General features: G+C 40.8%; 1 protein-coding gene across 2 annotated transcripts in view; it reads right to left on the reverse strand.

Moving 5' to 3' along the window:
* Positions 1–20,017, reverse strand: part of LOC143956691 (uncharacterized) — a 138,056-nt gene that overhangs the window by 10,787 nt on the left and 107,252 nt on the right. For both annotated transcript variants that reach the window (XM_077466889.1, XM_077466888.1), the window contains 5 exons: positions 17,018–17,077; positions 16,710–16,769; positions 14,387–14,512; positions 11,563–11,652; positions 5,341–5,369 (listed from right to left, as the gene is read on the reverse strand). In XM_077466889.1, coding sequence (XP_077323015.1) covers positions 5,341–5,369; positions 11,563–11,652; positions 14,387–14,512; positions 16,710–16,769; positions 17,018–17,077 — 365 coding nt within the window. The remainder of the gene's footprint in view (positions 1–5,340; positions 5,370–11,562; positions 11,653–14,386; positions 14,513–16,709; positions 16,770–17,017; positions 17,078–20,017) is intronic.

Raw genomic sequence — 20,017 nt, forward strand, 5'->3', positions numbered from 1 at the left:
CTTTTTCTCAAGGAAGGCGATTCTGTCTCTCTACCGGCATGTGGAAGGCAATGTCCATGTCTTGCTGGACAGGGAGGTTAGTGGTAAGGTGCATATTACCGCTGGTCCAGCAGGCATGGATAGGGACGTTACCTATCTTTCACGGCGCATTCGGTGACAAGGATGCAGGACAAGGTACAGTAGTGTTGGAGGTTGTTCCCACCACCACGCCTCCAAAATGCTACTACTGGTTGTGACACACCTCTCTCCTCCACCCCCTCCTCCTCTTCTTCCTCCATGGCCTCTTCTTGTACTTTGTCCTAGGAACCAGCGGTGCTCCATAGGCGTTCAAGGGGCTACGCAAGTATGATGGCAAAAAGATGCCATGCCGTGCTTGCGCTGGTGTTCTTGGGGGACAAGAGCCACACTGGGGCAGATATTCTGTCAGCTCTGCAGGGGCAGGCTGAGAGGTGGTTGACGCCACGCCAACTTAAGCCACGAATGGTGGTTTGCGACAATGGCACCAACCTCCTCTTCACCCTCCGACAGGGACAATTGACCCATGTGCCCTGTGTGGCTCACGTCCTTAACCTGGTGGTGCAGTGGTTCTTGGTCAGGAACCCGGGCTTACAGAATGTCCTGAGGCAGGCCAGGAAAGTCTGTGTGCATTTCCTCCAGTCATATAATGCCAGTGCTCGGCTGGCTGAGCTCCAAAAGTAATTGAACCTGCCCAAGAACCGCCTAATCTGTGACATGCCCACCACATGGAACTCAATGTTGGCCATGCTGCAGCAGCTGCACATGCAGCAGAGGGCCATCAATGAGTACCTGTGCGACTACGGCACCAGGACAGGGTCAGGGGAGCTCGTTTTTTTTCCCCACGCCGGTGGGCCATGATCAGGGATGCATGCACTGTCCTGTCACCATTTGAGGAGGCCACAAGGATGGTGAGCAGTGACAGTGCATGCATCAGTGACACTGTACCTCTTGTCCACCTGTTGGAGCACACACTGCATGAAATAATGGACAGGGCACTTGAGGCAGAACAGAGGCAGGAAGAGGGGGACTTCCTTGCCTCTCAAGGCCCCCTTTATCCAGACAGATTTCCTACTGGCCTGCCGATCACACAGGAAGAGGAGGAGGAGGAGGATTGTGTCATCATGGAGGTGGAGCCTGGCACTCAGCATCAGCAGCAGTCTTTTAGGGATGATTTACATTCCCAAGAAACCCGTGGACTTGTACATGCCTGGGAGGAGGTAGCTGCGGATCATGTTGTCCTTAGTGACCCAGAAGACTCTGGACCGAATGTCTCAGCTAACTTACGCTGCATGGCCTCCCTGATCCTGCAAAGCCTGTAGAAGGATCCTCGTCTTCTGCGGAACAAGGAGAGGGATCATTACTGGCTGGCAACTCTCCTTGATCCACGGTCCAAGAGAAAGGTTGCAGACCTTATCTTGCCATCGCAGAGGATGAGATATCTCCGGGAGGCCTTGCAGAAAGGTCTGTGCAATGCGTTCCCAGAGACTGGGAGGTTACAAATTCCTAGTCCTGGACAACGTGTTGCTGAGGCTTCGGTCAGTCACAGAAGGAGCGGTGGAGAAGGTGGCTATCTGACCAATGCGTTCAGATAATTTTTTAGTCCGCAGCCCCATGGTATGATCGGTTCCAGCAACCATCGCCAGCGTCTGATTTACATGGTGCAGGAATACCTAGGGGCAAGATCATACTTGGACACCTTTCCCACCAAAAATCCTCTGGGTTATTGGTTCTTGAGGATGGATCACTGGCCAGCGCTTGCACAGTATGCAATTGAGCTACTGGCCTGTCCTGCATCCAGCATTCTTTCAGAATGCACATTCAGTGCTGCTGGAGGCTTTGTAAACGATCACAGGGTGTGCCTGTCCACTGACTCGGTTGATCGACTGAACTTCATAAAGATGAATCAGTCTTGGATCACCACCAGCTACCAAGCACCTGAAGCTGATGTAACCGAATAATTTTTTGGGGAAATATCAAGACTGCCTATGCTGATGCTGACTGACTATCCTCTTCCTCGCCAATGATCCTGCTGATAGCTTGGAAGAACATTTTTGGTTCTGGGCGGCGCCACCAGTGGCTAAGGCCCAATTTTTCAGCCCCTGTTTAACAGGGGCATGTGATTACAATTTTTGATGCAATACTTTGCAGCAAGGCTCATTGCTGCACTCAAACTAGAGTATCTGTGAGGGGTTTCAGTGTCATGGAACCAGTGCCTAAGGCCCAATTTTTCAGCCCCTGTTTAACAGGGGCGTGTAATTACAATTTTTGATGCAATATTTTGCAGGAGGGTTTGTTGCTGCACTCAACTACAATATTTGTGAGTGGTTGCAGTGTTGTGGCACCAGCACCAGTGGCTAAGGCCCAATTTTTCAGCCCCTGTTTAACAGGGGCATGTAATTACAATATTTTGATGCAATACTTTGCAGCAGGGCTCATTCCTGCTCTCCAACTAGAGTTTCTGTGAGGTGTTGCAGTGTTGTCGCACCAGGCCTAAGGCCCTGGTGGTTTTTTTCTACCACTGTTGTAGCAATGGCATGTAATTACAATTCTTGATATAATAGTTCAAAGCAGGGCGTTCCAGCTCCCACCAAGTGTAACTTTGAGGGGTTATAATTTCTGCAGAGCATATAGGGCAGGCCCCTATTTCAAACATCCAACTTACAAACGTCTCCTACTTGCAAACGGAAGGAGACAACAGGAAGGGAGATGAAAAAAGATGGACGGCCAAAAAAATTATACAGGGGTGATAACCCTTCCCTATGTTTTCCAAAAAGCTTAAAAATTATTTTTTTCACTGGAGCTACACTTTAAATATGTACTAGTTCAAAATAAAAAACAGATTCTACTTAACACAACAAACCTACACAGTCCCTGTCTTGTTTGCATCGCCTGTATACTGCTGTTCTGAGTATATAGAGCCTGGGGGGCCCCACGCCTTTCCTTTTTTACATTTGGGGACAGGGTTCCCCTTAATAGCCATACAAGACCCAAAGGGGCTGATAATAGGCAGGGGGGCTACCCATGCCATTTTTCTCAATAATTTTCATCCATATTGCCGGAACCAGACATTACATTAAAACTGCAAGCAGTTTTAAATGACTTTTTTCCATTAAAAATGTCATTTTGTGCAGGGACTGTTCTAAACACGGGAAACACGTGCCACTTCACAGGCATACTATAGACACCCCCCAGGCACGATATTTAAAGGAATATTTCACCTTTTTTTCACTTTAAGCATCATTAAAATCAGTGCTCCCGAAAAATGGCCGTTTTAAAAACTTTTTTTGGAATTGATACATGTCCCCTGAGGCAGGAGCTGGGTCCCCAAACCCTTTTTAGGACAATAACTTGCATATTAGCCTTTAAAATTAGCACTTTTGATTTTGAACATTCAAGTCCCATAGACTTTAATGGGGTTCTAAAGTTCGCACAAATTTTCGGCCTGTTCGCAGGTTCTGGTGCGAACCGAACCGGGGTGTGTTCAGCTCATCCCTACCTGCCACCATAGTGTTTAGCAATAGAAGGACATGGAGAAGGAGGGATGGGGAAAATGTTATTTACCACTGTGTATACGCCCACATGTGCGACTCTATAGTGATATTGGCTGCACAAATAAGAAAAAGGAGGAAATGAAGAGCTTCAAAGGGAACTGAAATATGAGCATGCTCCGTAGAGGACATCAGCTGGTTAACAGCCTGCAGTGGGGACACAGAGAATATGGGAGGGACATCTGAAGGTAGGATCAACCAGGTATATTTCACTCTACAGCATAGCATATAATGCAAGTTTTTCATAGTCTGGGTTTAATGACACTTTAATGCTCTTTGTAAGTCCAATACCAATCTTTTCTGTATTGGACAACAGTAATTCCCACATAACCCCCCGCCCCCCCCCCCCCCCATCCTGTACCTAACACTAACCCTTTCCTATTCACCCTATAATCTTATAATTTGCTACACTCCATGTAATTCTTACACTAACTCTTCAACTCTCCAACCTTTTCTTTATCCCCAATAGTAAATCTCGCACAACCTTACATGTGAACCTAATTGCTAACACTTACATTAACCTTCCCTGCACCATCCCTTTAACTCTAACAGTAACCCTTACACTAACCCCCCCTGTAACTCTTTTACTAGCCTTTCCTAAGACCCTACCACTAACCTTCCTGGTATCACTAACGCAAACCCTCATACCAACTTTAATGTTAAAGCTCTCTGTAAGCCTAGCACTAATCCTCACAGTAACCTTACCTGTAACCCTTAAACTGACCTTCTCTGTAACCCTAACACTAACCCTCATGGTATCCGTAACACTAATCCATCCACTAACTCTCTCCTAATCATAACAGTAATCATCTTTCCTTTAAACTGCACTGATCCTCTCCACTGAAGACATTACCTTCCTGCTTCGAAAAATATCAGTGCCAGAATATAGTATACAGTATAATGTAAAATACTTGCATGCCTCTTTGTCAACAGACCATTCATTTTAATTAACCAACCAGTAATAACACTATGACCACTGACAGGTAAAGTGAATAACATTGATTATCTTGTTATAATGGCGGAAGTGTGTGACATACATTAGGCAGCAAGTAAATATGTCGTCCTGAAGGCAGACAAAATGGGCAAGCATAAGGATTTTAGTGATCTTGGAAGAGCCAAATTGTAATAGCTTGGCAACTGGCTCTGACCAACTTTAAAATTGCAGTTCTTGTGGCACCTGCTGTGGTCAGGACCTACCAAAAGCAGTCCAAGCACTCGACAATTGTTTGAGGAACATAGCAATGAGTTTGAGGTGTTGACTTGGCCTTCAAACTCCCCCAATCTCGGTCCAAACTGGCATCTGTGAGATGAGCTGGAAAAACAAATCAGAGCCACGGAGGACCCCCCTTGCAACTTATAGGACTTAAAGGATCTACTACTGATGGCTTGATGCCAGATACCACAGTGTATCATCAGATGTCTAGTGGAGTCCATGCGTCGATGGGTAATGGTGGATGGTCATAATGTTATGGCTGATCAGTGTATGTCTTTGATTTTTCAGTAATTATCAACTTCTCAATAATATTCATGATTTGAGGAATTCTGGATTCAATAAAGCTAGGGTAAATTGCTGTATTACATACATATTATGTGGTCCTTGTAGATTAATTTTTTTGTAAATATATCCCTGATGGCAATATAGCGCCAAAAGTCTCTGGCACAATAAAATGAGAAACTAGCTGAGGAGCATCTTCACAGCAACATCTTCACATAATACATGGCAACAATGGCCTTTTTTTTACTATATAGGTCAAATTGGAGATATGTAACTTACATGTGACACGGCTGTTTGCTTTGTTTTACCTAAAGAAAAAAAACAGTACATGTTGTTTATTGATTCATCTAATGATCGTAATACTTGTTAAGACTTCTATAACAATTTGCCATACTCTGTTCAGAAATTTTCAATTTTCATTCTACAGCCCAGTGTTTGGAAGTCCATGCTAAAACTAAAATCACTGCATCTATAGACACCAACGATCTAACACTAACCTACCTAGCCCTGTAAAGAAAAAAATTAGTATACATACCTTTTTGGACCCAATCTGACCAGATCCCTGAGCTGTCAGCTGCAGCTTCGCTGTGTAGGCAGGTGCAGAGGACACGGGAAACAATGGAAGCTCCATAGAAACTTTATGTGTGACATCACTCCCCATTCATTTCATAGCCGTTGTCGGCCATGTCCTCTGCAGAGCTTCCGCCTCTGGAGATCAGGTCGGATCGGCTTCAGAAAAGGTATGTATACTAATTTTTTTCCTTTACAGGGCTAGATAGGTTAGTGTTAGATCATTGGTGTCTATAGATGCAGGGATTTTAGTTTTAGCATGGACTTTCACTTTAATGTGAGAACACCTAATGAGATGAAGATGGGAACAAGTTAGTAGACATGTGCACAGTGAAATATTTTGTTTCGGAATTTCGTTTTCGTCCGAAAAATACATTTATTTAGTTACTCCCGAAATTCATTTTTATTTATTTTGTTTCGTTAAAAAATGCAATCGTCTGAAATTTCAAAATAATTAAGGTCGAATCTGTCATTGAAGGCTCATGGTGTCTGTCGAATTTTCTAAGAAGATTTGACAGAGCAGCTAAACTGTGCGATGCTGCAATCGTACATTTACGGTTGAATATTCCGCCTACAAGCTATAGTAGAATTCTAATGTTGTATGACACTAGTAATAATTATATTTATTAATTATTATTACTAGTCAACCGACATTAGAATTCTTCTATAGTCTATGGACGGAGCATTTGACCATAAATGTCTGCTCGTGCTGACTGCTTCGTCGAATCTTCATGTTGAATCTTTTCTCTGTCAAATAATTTTGGACTAATAGAGTTAGGGTAGGCACATTCAGCCCTTTTTGCTATTGTCTCTATAATGTCGAATCATTTCTCTCTATGTCAAATCTTTTCTCTCTATGTAGAATAATCATGGACTAATAGAGCTAAGATTAGGCACATTCGACCACAGGTTAGATGGACACAGATTGCTATTGTTAGCATCACGTTGAATCTCCTATCTATATCAAACTGCTGTCAAAATGCAAATGAAAATAAAGCATTTGATTATGTCGGATCTTTAGGTTTTTGGATTCTGCACGTTCATTATTGTTTGTTAAAACGATAACAAAAAAACGAATGCACATGTCTACAAGTTAGCACAGGATGGTCAAAGTCTATGCTGTCCAGAATTGGCCACATAGTAAAAACAGGGAGTTTTTAGAGTGATCTTCAGAAAGCCATTATATACATTCTATTGCTGCAGAGAACCTAAGGAGCTATGATGGATGATTTTGTTAAAGTCTAAGTTTAGTAAAAAAAAGAAGGTTTTAAAAAATCAGCAGAAGGGACACTACCTACAGTCAGTGCAATGTGTCCCCTGTGCTGATGGCTGCAGATTTAGTTGAAATCTTCTGTCCTCCGGTCAACCCCCTCCTCTATTCATAGAAGCTTTATTATAGCATCTACGGAAGAACAACAGTTTATGAAAGGAGGAGGTGGTCCTTTCATTCATCTGTCCATCCTTCATTCATAGATTGTTTTTCTATGAATGAAAAACAATGTTTTTGGAACTATTTCCGAGTACAAGATACTGATTTGATATTTTTTTAGGGCTGTGGAAATTTAAGATCAATTCCTCGATTAATCGATTACGTTTTTTGATCAATCAAAATTTTTTTGATCGGTACTCACCTCCGGATTCCGAGTCTTCGGGAGTTCCGTCGGAGATCTGGTGACGTCACGGACATCGACGTCACTGGACTCCTCCCCCTTTCCCAAGTGCCTCAGTCTGCTAATGAACAGAAGGGTGGAGGAGTCCGGTGAAACCGAAGTTCTGATTAAACGTAACACATATGGGGGAGGAGCTACGCATGACGTCATCTGCTGCTGCCCTACGGAACTAACATGATTGTCGACTTTACATGCTGTGTTTTTATCATCTTTATGTGAGTAGTTTGTGTTTGAACACGAAAATTAAATCTTATACTTAAGCGGTGAGCACTTAGATCTTTTCTTTCTACCCATGACCTGGCATTCTTGCTGAGATCTAAGGAGACGTGAGAGAAGTTTATGGTCCGTGTTAACCCTTTTGATACCCGCTTGCATGACCACCTGTTTGCAGAGAGGTCCATGCCATAAGGTAAGAGTGATTAGTTAGACCGGAGGTGGAGGGATTGTCACGCTACTGTGGGAAAAAAATTACTTACGTTAATGCTACAGTTTGAATGTAAAACGTATTTGTGTGAACTGTGAAGTTAAGTCATGGATTGTGGAAACTAACTAGTGTTGGGTGATTGTATATAGCGTATACCACATTTACCACTGACTAATGCAGAGTTGCAATGCAAGGAGATCAGCTAAAAGTAGTTGGATCTGTATGTGCGTTATAATTAATCGAAATTAGTCGATTAATCGATTAAAAAAATCAATTAATCGAACACGAAAATTTTAATCAGTAACAGCCCTAATTTTTTTGAATGCAGGATCTGAACATTGAAGCTTGATTGAGCTCTGTCTTTCCTAAAACTGGCCATATACTAGTATATTTTCAAACGATTGTTCTGAGGATCTGAATAAAAGAATTGCTGCTCTACATACTGAAACTGAGCTGCAGCACGGTGGCCAAGACCATACAGCAGTTTACCAGGACAGGTTCCCCTCAGAACAGGCCTCGTCATGGTCGACCAAAGATGTTGAGTGCACGTGCTCAGAGTCATATCCAGAGGTTGTCTTTGGGAAATAGACGGATGATCGCTGCAGAGGTTGAAGGGGTTGGGGGTCAGCCTGTCAGTGCACAGTCTGCATGGCTGTCATACCAGAAGGAAGCCTCTTCTAAAGATGATGCAAAATAAAGCCCTCAAACAGTTGACTAAAGACAAGCAGACTATGGACAGGGATTACTGGAACCTTGTCCTGTGGTCTGATAAGACGAAGATGAACTTTTTGGTTTAGATGTTGTCAAGCGTGTGCGGTGGCAACCTGGTGAAGAGTACAAAGACCAGTGTGTCTTGTCTAAAGTCAAGAATGGTGGTGTGAGTGTCATGGTCTGGGGTAGGGATGAGCCAAATACCCCCCAGTTTGGTTTGCAGCAGATCATACGAACAGACAAAAAATGTGTTTGAACGTGCGAACACCGTTAAAGTCTATGGCACGCGAACATGAAAAAGCAAAAGTGCTAATTTTAAGGGTTAGAATGCAAGTTATTTTCATAAAAAGTGTTTGGGGACCTGGGTCCTGCCCCAGGGGACATGTATCAATTCAATAATGTTTTAAAAAGGGAAGTTTTTTTCGAGAACAGTGATTTTAGTAATGCTTAAAGTGAAACAATTATGCCCCATGCACACGGTCAGACATTCCGACAACAAAATCCGTCTGATTTTTTCTGATGGATTTTTGCCCCAACTTGTCCTGCATACACGGTCGCACAAAGTTGGCGGAAAATCTGATCATTGTGAACACGGTGATGTAGAACACGTACGATGGGACTATAAAGAGGGCAGTAGTCAATAGCGTTTGTCTCATAATTTATTCTGAGCGCTTTGTCCGTCAGAATTATCTACACATGATTGGAATTTAAACAAACGGATTTTGTTGTCAGAAATTTTTAGATCCTGCTCTGAAACTCTGTGTGTCGGAAATTCCGAAAAAGTCAGATGGAGCCCACACACGATTGGATTTTTCGACAACAAGATCCGATTGCACATTTTCCGTCGGAAAGTTCAACCGTGTGTACAGGGCATAAGAGTCAAATATTCCTTTAAATTTCGTACATAGGGGGTGTCTATAGTATACCTGTAAAGTGGCGCATTTTTCCCGTGTTTAGAACACTCCCTGCACAAAATGACATTTCTAAAGGAAAAAAATGTAAAACTACTCACTGCTATAATGAATTGTCGGGTCTCGGCAATACAGATAAAAGTAATTGAAAAAAATGGCATGGGGGCTACCCCAAAGTACCCTCCCCATGTTGAGGGCATGTGGCCTGGTACGGTTCAGGAGGGGGGGCTTGCTCTCTCGTCCCCCCTCTTTTTCTGCCAGGTTGCGTGCTTGGATAAGGGTCTGGTATGGATTTTTGGTGGGACCCCCACACCATTTCTTTTTTAAATTTTGGCATGGGGTTCCCCTTAAAATCCATACCAGACCTGAAGGGTCTTTGATACATGTCCCCTGGGGCAGGACCCAGGTCCCCAAACACGTTTTATGACAATACCAAGCATATAAGCCTTTAAAATTAGCACTTTTGATTTCTCCCTTAGACTTTTAAAGGGTGTTCCACAGCTTTCAAATTTGCAGCGAACACCCCAAATTGTTCGCTATTCAGTGAACAGACGAACACCCGATGTTCGAGTCGAACTTATGTTCGACTCGAACATTAGGCTCATCCCTAGTCTGGGGCTGCATGAGTGCTGCCGGCACTGGGGAGCTACAAGTCATTGAGGGAACCATGAATGCCAACATGTGCTGTGACATACTGAAGCAGAGCACAATCCCCTCCTTTCAGAGACTGGGCCGCAGGGAAGTATTCCAACATGATAATGACCCCAAATACACCTCCAAGATGACCACTGCCTTGCTAAAGAAGCTGAGGTTAAAGGTGATGGACTGGCCAAGCATGTCTCCAGATCTAAACCCTATTGAGCATCTGTGGGGCATCTTCAAATGGAAGATGGAGGAGTGCAAGGTCTCTAATATCCACCAGCTCTGTGATGTCATCTTGGAGGAGTGGAAGAGGACTTCATTGGCAACCTGTGAAGCTCTGGTGAACTTCATACAAAAGAGGGTAAAGGTAGTGCTGGAAATAATGGTGGCCACACAAAATATTGACACTTTGGGCCCAATTTGGATATTTTCAGTTAGGGGTGTACTCACTTTTGTTGCCAGCGGTTTAAACATTAATGGCTGTGTGTTGAGTTATTTTGAGGGGACAGCAAGTTTACACTGTTATACAAGCTGCACACTCACTTTTTTACATTGTAGCAAAGTGTAATTTCTTCAGCGTTGTCACATGAAAAGATATAATAAAATAATTACAAAAATGTGAGGAGTGTACTCACTTTTGTGAGATACTGTATATATATATATATATATATATATATATATATATTTATTTATTTTAGTTTTTTTGCACTATACTGCACTTTAATACAACTATCACTATTCTTCATCAGTTCATCCCTCATCTATTTTATTTTAGTATGAGATAATTTTTGGATTCTAGAGCTGCAAACCTTTTTTTATTATGTTTTTAATTTGGTATTACAAATTTATGTGCTGGCTGCTTTATCTTGGTACCATAATATTGCCTATGCATGAAATTTTTTGATTGTAGACTGTTTATCTTGGCCCCACAGAGGCTTTCCAAACTTGCAAAGTCATGCACAAAAAATGCTATCTGAAGATGGATGGTTGCAGAAGTGCTCACATCTTTGGGGCAGGAATATCATTCCTCTGCACAATAACCCCTCATACATATAAACAAAGCCCTACTCCTACAGTGAAGTATGTGCCGATTCATTCATGAGTATGGTCCAATTATTGTCTAGGGGAGTTTTTACATAGGTACAGCTAGTAAATACAGCAAAAGGCCGCTCTCACCATGTAGAAATAATTATTTAGTCGGATGGGTTAAATAACTAGGATACATCTAGGTTAGAAGAGCTTAGGGAGCTCGGGAGACTTTTTTTTTTTTTTTTTTTTAAGTGTAGTATTTAAAGATGTCAGAATGAAAGATTATTCCTGGATGCTATGGTTTTAATCTTGTTACTGTATATAATATTTTATAAAATCTTTAGTAGAGAAATTATCTAAACACCACAACTCCAGTGTCTACATGTGTGCTAGTTAACCATAATCCACACCTCCAGTCATCTTGACCAGTCTAAGTGAGGTTGCCACATACAATATTTGATACAGGATGTGGCTGAATTCTGCAAAAAAATTAAGGCTGAACTATGAAGTACCCAGGAACCCATGAAAAATGCCTTAAACTTACGTCTATTGAAAAAGTAAACCAAGATAAGGCTGTTTATCAGGATAAAACTTGTCGAAAGGATGAATATTACACTCAACCAAGATGAAACATCTGAAAGAAAAAACAATGCTTAGTATGCTGGTTATTTAAGGAAAATGGTTAGTGGCAGTTGTAGTTTGGAAGAATCAGAAAACCACTCCTAAAGCCACATCTGTATTTAGGGGTACATTTTAGAGAAAAAGAGGGCCAAAGATGGCCCTAGATTGGACTTTAGAGGCAAAATGGACGAGAATATATAAAAAAAAAATATTTTATTGATAACAATTAATAATACATATCGAAAGAATTAAAAAACACAATTAATTAACACACAATTAACATGAATGTACGGCTTAACAAAAATGTTAACACCATATAGACAATGGCGAGCCCCTGCACTGTGCAAAGGTGCATTAACATATCAATACTTAGAATAAACTGATGTCAGGCTAGGGTGTGCCAATCGCAGCGCGATCATGTGACGTCACTCTGTGGCAACACCAAGCGACGTCTAATCAACTCCATGTGGGGCTACAGCTGCTACCAGGCACAGGGAGCTATAAATAGCCCCCTCTGCTATGCCACATTGTGGTAGATGCTTTCCCGGGGGGGTACACCGGACTACACATCATACATGGTAAGTGCGTGACCTTCATGCAAAACGTGAGAAGTGTTGTGTTGTATTTTTGGCTTAATAGCCTATATAACAATATTCTCATGTGCTGCCTGTCTCTTTTCTGTTCTAGGCTGTTTTAATGAGCCCTTGGACTGCGTGCAGCCTTAATCATTTCTGCTAGTTACATTAGAGGCTGTCATCCACATCTAGAAGGACATACTTATGTTGTTGGTGAGTATATATATCACTAGTACTTTGGATAAAATGCAGTTCCTGTAGGCTATGTTCATACAACCCCCCTCCCCCCATTCACCTTCCTTTTTCACAGTTCATCACCTGCGAATGATATCCTGTAATATATTCTACATAGGTGACATTTTTTGAGCTAGTAAGTACAATATTTTATACATATTTGGTTTTATTTATCCAAGTATTGAAGTATTGAGCATTGCTCGGCTTTCAGAGTAATAAATATCATTATTTTAACTGTTCTAGCTCATAATACGGTTACTAGTATGGTGAGATTATGTCCCTTATCTACACAGTGATTTTTGACATTCATTGTGGAAATTTCCATTTGTGGATGTTTTATGCTGACAAAGTAGTTGTATGTGTAACAAGTGTATGTCCCTCAGTTATGACAATGGCTAATTCTTTTTATCTACACATGTTATTGTTACACAATGTCTGATCGATGTGCTTTATTATAGATAGTGAGACCTGTTCTTTGCAACAACCCCTGAATGTGTCCTGATGAGGCAAAACAGCGAAATGCATTGACGCATAGGGGCTCACTGTTGTCTATATGATGTTAACATTTTTGTTACGCCATACATTTATGTTAATTGTGTGTTACTTTTTTGTGTTTTTTAATAATTTTGATATTTACTCTATGTATGATTGTTATTAATAACATATATTTTTATATATACTCTTGTCTACTTTAGCCTTTAAATCATCGCTGTATCCTGGCCTAGGCCAACAAGGCCCAGGCCTAGGACAGCACTTTGCAGGGGGGCAGCAAGGAAAGAGTCCCCGCCGGCTTGCGCTACACTGTTAGTGTAGCGCCAGTCTTATGGGGCGGACTGGGCTGAGAGGAAAATTAGTCTAGCGCCCCCATAAAGTGGCCGCACTGCTTCTGGCTTCCTCACTATGCTATATGTTTTCTGCTGCACCATTGACATGGTTATATCTTCTTAGTCCTCTTCATAAAATGATCAGAAATTTGTCCTTAAAGTAGAACTATAGACAACACCTTTTTTTTTTTGTTTTGGATAGAATAAGGGAGGGTTATAGCCCCTGACAGTTTATTTTTTACCATCCCTGTCCCACTGCGGAGATTTCCCTTCACTTCCTGCCCCATAGCCGAACAGGAAGTGAGAGGAAATCTATGTAAATTAAGGGAATCCAATGCCCCCCAGGCTCTCGGAACTAGTGTCCCCACTCAAAAATTTCAGGGTGGGTCTTAAACAGCAATGGGTGTGGCCTTGACAGGAAGGGGTGGGTCATATTTAAATTAGGGGATGCACGAGTTTAGCCAGGCCTAGGGCAGCACAAAACCTAAATACACTACTGCTCTAAATTGTAGTTATAATTATTCTAATAGGAAGAAATAATCAAATTTCAGCTTAAAGTGATTGTAAACCCTTAAATACACCCAGTAAAGTGAGTGGCCTATGGTAATACACAGAGAAAGCAAATCCTCCACATAAGTTGTACCTGTTTATCTGCAGTATTCTCTTCTCTACAGCCATTCAACGTCCAGAATTTATAAAGCTTGACTGAGCTGTCAGAAAAAAAAGGGGGCAGAGAGCATGAAGTTACACTCTGCAGAGCTCAATGAGGGAAGCTGTGAGAGCTGATTGGAGGAAAGGGACACCCCCCGCCTCCAACTGAGGCTGTCATTTAGCTGGAGATCCCTCCTGTCACTTTTTTTCTTGTGTCTGGAAAATTTGTCAGAAGTGATTCCTGCTGATAGCAGAGGAAAGAGGCAGCAGACAGAAATGGCACTTCGTGCTCTTAATTAAGACAAGTATGCAATATATAGGATTATACTTTGTTCATATTTCATGTCTGAGGTTTACAACCACTTTAAGATTAACTTTATTACTTAAGTTCACTGTAGATACGGTATCTTCACAAATTTGTATCACATTTCTGTTATACATTTTCTTTACTGATTTTACTCACTTTTCTGAATGTTTTCTGCAATTGTGATATTAGTTGCTTGACTGGGATAATATGCGGTTATCAACTGTGTGTTCCCCACATGTACAGCAGAAGTCATCAGTTCAGTGCTAACTGCATCAATTCCCACTTTAAAAATAAATAAATAAATATAGATACACATAATTTGTATTTTTCATGTAACTAGCCTACTAGTCTTTTTAAGTCTTTTGACATTCCTAAAAAAAAACGATCACATGGGAATCTCACATGGGGTCTCTGCTTGTCTTTAGGCCCATTAGAGCAGGCAGGGGCCCTGCAGTTATTTGGACAAGTATTTTTAATAGCAGTTGCTGTTTTCTTCTTTTGCTGGTGGTGTGTGCAAGTAGTATATGAACGTTAGATCTTCTGTTTTGGTTCAGATAATAATAATAATGTCAATGGAGATCTCCACCAAGTATATACAGAAACCAAAAAGAAAATATAATCGATATTCCGCTGAAGTACGATCTCAACTTGGAATTTATAGCTAAGTTGGAAATACTATGTCTTACCTTAAAGTGTACATTTCCCTAGAATGTTGTATTGTCTATGTGTATTTTGTTAATGTTATGTAAGCTAAATGGTCCCTGTTTATTTTAGGGTTCCTAAATTTCTCCCGAATATCTGGTGATCCTGCCAGTTCCCCTTCTCTGTTTTTTATCCTGACCACACCAAGCACTAAAGCAAATCTGTGCTGGCATGGTTAATTTGTGGATCCTTGCTTTCACTTGGGCTCAGCCCTTCCTTCTAGGAGCTCTGTGCTCAGCTGCTGGTTAATTGTCAGTCCTCTTCATTCCACAGTGACTCACCTGGTCTTCATTTCCTGCTTGTCAGCTAGCCCTGCTGGCTATTTAAACTGCCTGGATCAGATCTCCTGTGCCTTCGCCTGGTCAACATATCTGGATATTCTCTGCTGTGTTTTCCTGTTAAAGAATTTTGCCTGGATGACTTCCCTTCTTGTTCCTAATGCTGTTTACTGCCTCTACTACTCTGATCTCTGGATTCCTGTTGCACTGGCTTGTTCCGATTACCTGCTCTTGTTGCCGAACCCTGGCTATGTTTTGACCATGTTTACTCTGTTTGTACCATTTTACCATTTTATTAAATAGTGTGGTTTTTACTGCACTTCTGTCTCAGTCTGATTCATGTTTCCTGACACCACTCTGGAGAGAGAACCTGTATCTCCTGTGGTTAGCTTGGCAGCATCTACCCAGCCCTGTTTTCTTGATTGACAGCAAGTCCAAGCAGGAGCCTCAAACTATCAGCTGGAATGTAACATCTGTCCTATGGAAAACAGCGTACACAGCAGGGAATGCACTTCCCCTCTGTGTGTAAGCAAAACAAGTACCCACCTACTTTGTAAAGTGACACACCCCGAATAGTAGGAAGGATGACATTATATAAAGGCTTTGCAGTCACGTGACTGCAATACAAAACTGCAAAAAAAGTAGTAATCAATGCTGCTTTAAAAAACTAAATGCGATTATAATACAGTATAAGAACAAAATTTACTATTATAACCTATGACTTATTTACAGATACTTGTAAAAGGCCTTTGGATTTAAATGTCTTGCAAACTTGCAAAGTTTTTATTTAATTATTTGGAATTATTTAAAGCTGGCCACACAGATATTAATTGCACCATTAATCATATCAAAATTACAGTTAAATCCTAAAAATCTGGATGCTGAATTTATGCCAACTTCCTGTATGAGTGGGCTTCTTTTAAAGCCATGAAAAATTAAAAAACACATCTGCCCAAAATAAAAAATACATGCAAAATTTACCATGTTTTATTCCTTTACAAGCACTAAAAATATAGAAAAATACCCGCATCAATGTTTTTTTCTATTTTCCCCTGACATACACATTAATAGTACAGTGACCCTTTAAGGATGAGCTCATGTTCAGGGACATGAATGATACTCAAAGGATGATTTACAACCAAACTATATTTAAAAAAACAAATTGACTGCCAATTGTGTGATTTATGGATAACTTCAATTTATAAAAAAACGTTTCATACGATAATAGTTTTTCAGAATCTACATAAACATTTAAAAAAAAGTAGATCCCCAAATGAAATTAATAATCCAGTTATTTATGTTGCATGTTTAGAAGACATTTCTAAAATGTTAAAAATCAGGTTTGCAAATTTGGTTTTAGGTACATTTTTATAGGTTCAGTTACATCTGTATAGAACATTTAAATAACACTAGAAAATATTGACAGCGCTGATCAGCTGATCTTTTTTAAATAAAATGTGAGGAATGCCAACGTTACATGAAGAATTTTCATGCTTTACCTTTAGTGGTATGTTCTGGTGTTGTTGCAGAAGTTTTTGAAGTGAATGAAAATGCAAAACCTGCAAAATAATGTTTTAACTGTAAGTATTCTGTATAAGGATTTGAGATTATTTGGATTGTGCCTTACACATTTAAAAACAATACTGCTAAAAAAAAGTACCAGTACATATGCAGTGTATACTGTTTACACATATAATCCCCAGTTACACCTGTACAGAACATTGAAATAACACTAAAAAACATTAAATGTACTTAGCAGCTGATCTTTTTTAATGAAAAAGTTACATGCAGAATTTTCATACTGTACCTTTGGTGGTATGTAGTGGTGTTGTTGTAGAGGTTATTGAAGTGGATGAAAAGGCAAAATCTGAAAAATGTTTTAAATGTAATTAGTCTGGTTAAGGATTTTGAGATTGTTTGGATGGTACATTTTATAAACTCCAACACTGTCTTATACATTTAAACACAATACCGCTAAAAACTACCAGAAAAACTTGGTAGTTGGAAGTAGTGTATACTATTTACACATATGATCCCCACATCCTTGCCCTCTCAGCTACATAAATGATATCAATAGATTTTACACACTTACTTTGGCCTCAGAAGTCACTACTCAATTGGTAATTTGACATCCAAAACAAGGGTTTATCAAGACAATGCAAGCAGGGTACTACTATTTTTGTATTTTAAGAAAGGAGTGAACATGGGGGAGAAATATCTTATTTGGACAAGTCCTCTGTAAAATGATTTATAAAGGTATATTGAGTGTCATATTCGCAAAATTGAAATGTTGCATTATTATACTGACCATTATAAAAGCCCATCGTTTCTAGTTCAATGGAGTTCTTTTAAAACTGCCTGTTGCATCCTTCAAAAAGGATACAAAAATGTCCAGAAATAAATTGGGGGTTGGACTATATATAGTTTCTCTTATAGTTCAGGTTTGCATGTGAACAACAGACTCATTGCTACTATTATCCTAGGGGGACTGCAGCCTAATAGAAGAAAAATGCAACATAAATACCGGTAGACACTTTTCTCAAGAAATGTCAACTGGACTACTTATTAGACATGTGCGGTTCATTTTGTCCTGATTGGAAATTCGGACAAAATTTTCGTTATTCGGAGATTCCGATGTATCTGAATTCCTAAATGACAGTAGCAAATTTCAACTAATCCAAAATAAAGTTTAATGAAACAATGACATTCATTTGTTTCATTCCCATGTTTGAAGCATCCGAATGAAACAAATGATCCGAAATGATTTGAAAATAGCTGGTTGCCATGTCCTTAACAGCCATGACTCATCTGCTGTCAGCAGGCCCCTTCTGAACCATACCAGGCCACATGCCCTCAACATGGGGGGTACTTTGGGGCACTTTGCCCCCATGTTGATGGAGACAAGGGCCTCTTCCCCACAGCCCCAGCTCCCGACCCCTCATGTGATTAAGTAGGGGTACATAGCCCCTTTGTATATTTAGCATCTCTAGGCACCCCACTGACAGACAGCTCCAGTTCCCAGTGCCAATGGTAAATAAACAAAGGGGTCAGGTCACCTGTTATCATTGTTTATTTACCATCCATGGGAACTAGAGATGTCAGTCGCCAGAAGGCAAACCTCACATGCGCACTTCTTTTTTTATTTTTTTCCGGTCAGTTGATGGTGTTTATCGTGATTGATGCTCAATTTACTTTGGTGGACATAACTTTTTTGTTTTGTTTTTTAAAATAAACGAATTGTGAAAAACTGTGTTTGTGTTTTTAGGTTTATTTTACACTTTTTTTGGCCAATGAGTGCACTTTACTCATTCACATGGAGAGGGTGCCAGAATCTGGGGGTACTTTGCTAAAGGAGGCTTCAAGATTCTGATAAGCTCCCCCACCCACAGACCCCCACAGCCACTGCCTAGGATTGTGGGGAAGAGGCCCTTGCACTCATCAACATGGGGACAAGGGGGGAACACATTCCCTCAACATGGGGGGAACTCTCCTGCCCCAAAGCAACCCCCATGTTGAGGGAATGTGGCCTGGTATGGTTCAGTAGGTGGGGGCATTAGCTCTTCCCCACCCTTTCCTTGCCTACCCTGCTGCATCCCGGGATAAGGGTATATAGATTTTGGGGGGGGGCCCTACACCAATTTTTAATTTTGGCATAGGGTTGCCCTTAAAATTCATACCAGACCTAGGGTTTCATAGTTTCATAGTTTCATAGTTAGTAAGGTTGAATAAAGACACCAGTCCATCCAGTTCAACCTGAGTGAGTGTCTACCCCTATTCCTGTACATTGCACACTCACATTGGTCCCTACCCTCAAGAAGCCCACAATCTAAGGTCCCCATTTATATACTAGGGCCAATTTTGGACAGAGGCCAATTAACCTACCTGCATGTTTTTGGAGTGTGGGAGGAAACCGGAGTACCCGGAGGAAACCCACGCAGGCACAGGGAGAACATGCAAACTCCAGGCAGGTAGTGTCATGGTTGGGATACGAACCAGCGACCCTTTTTACTGCTAGGTGAGAGTGCTAACCACTACACCACTGTGCCGCCCTAAAGCGGCCCAGGGTTCTGGTAGGGATTTTGGGGGGGACCTCATGATATTTAAAAAAAACATTGGGGTTAACATGAGGTTACCCTCAAAAACCATACAAGACCCGAAGAGCCTAGTATGGATTGTGAGGGACCCCCTTACTGTTTTTCCTTTAATTTAAAGTAAGCATTGTTCGTATACATTCAGCTGTCAGGGGGGAATACGCTGGCAGTAGATGAGTCATGGTTGCTAAGAACACGGCGACCGGCCTGTCCTTGACAACCAGCTATTCTTCACAATGAATTTGAATTGATTTGAGATTTTTGATCTGAATTCCAATACTTCAAATCCATTGAATCCAAGTTAGGTGGAAAATGAAAAAATGAAACAAAACTAAACTAAACAAATTTTGTTACAAATGCAATGTAACATATCGATTTGAATATCATATCGATTCAAAACAAAACAAATGTTTTCATTTTGCATATGTCTACATGTTTATTGTGGCCTAATGTTGGCCAAAAACATCTCATCATCCTTTTGTTATCCAGTGTTATCAGAACTTACCATAAAATGTCTATTATTTCCATATATAATACTAGAAAGGCAGTTGTACGCGTTTCCCAAAGTGTCATCAGTAATTACTAACACATGTTTAATATTTCTGGATACTCTACCAGGGAGTCAGCAGCATGTGTCTCCCAATGATCATACCTTTTCTTGTATCATACCATTTGTACATTTTAATTGAGGTAGGGCTCGTAGTGGTATAATATGA

Source organism: Lithobates pipiens, unplaced genomic scaffold, assembly GCF_037356315.1.
Source record: "Lithobates pipiens isolate NorthernLeopardFrog02 unplaced genomic scaffold, aLitPip1_a1.2 Scaffold_4, whole genome shotgun sequence".
NCBI lineage: Eukaryota > Metazoa > Chordata > Amphibia > Anura > Ranidae > Lithobates > Lithobates pipiens.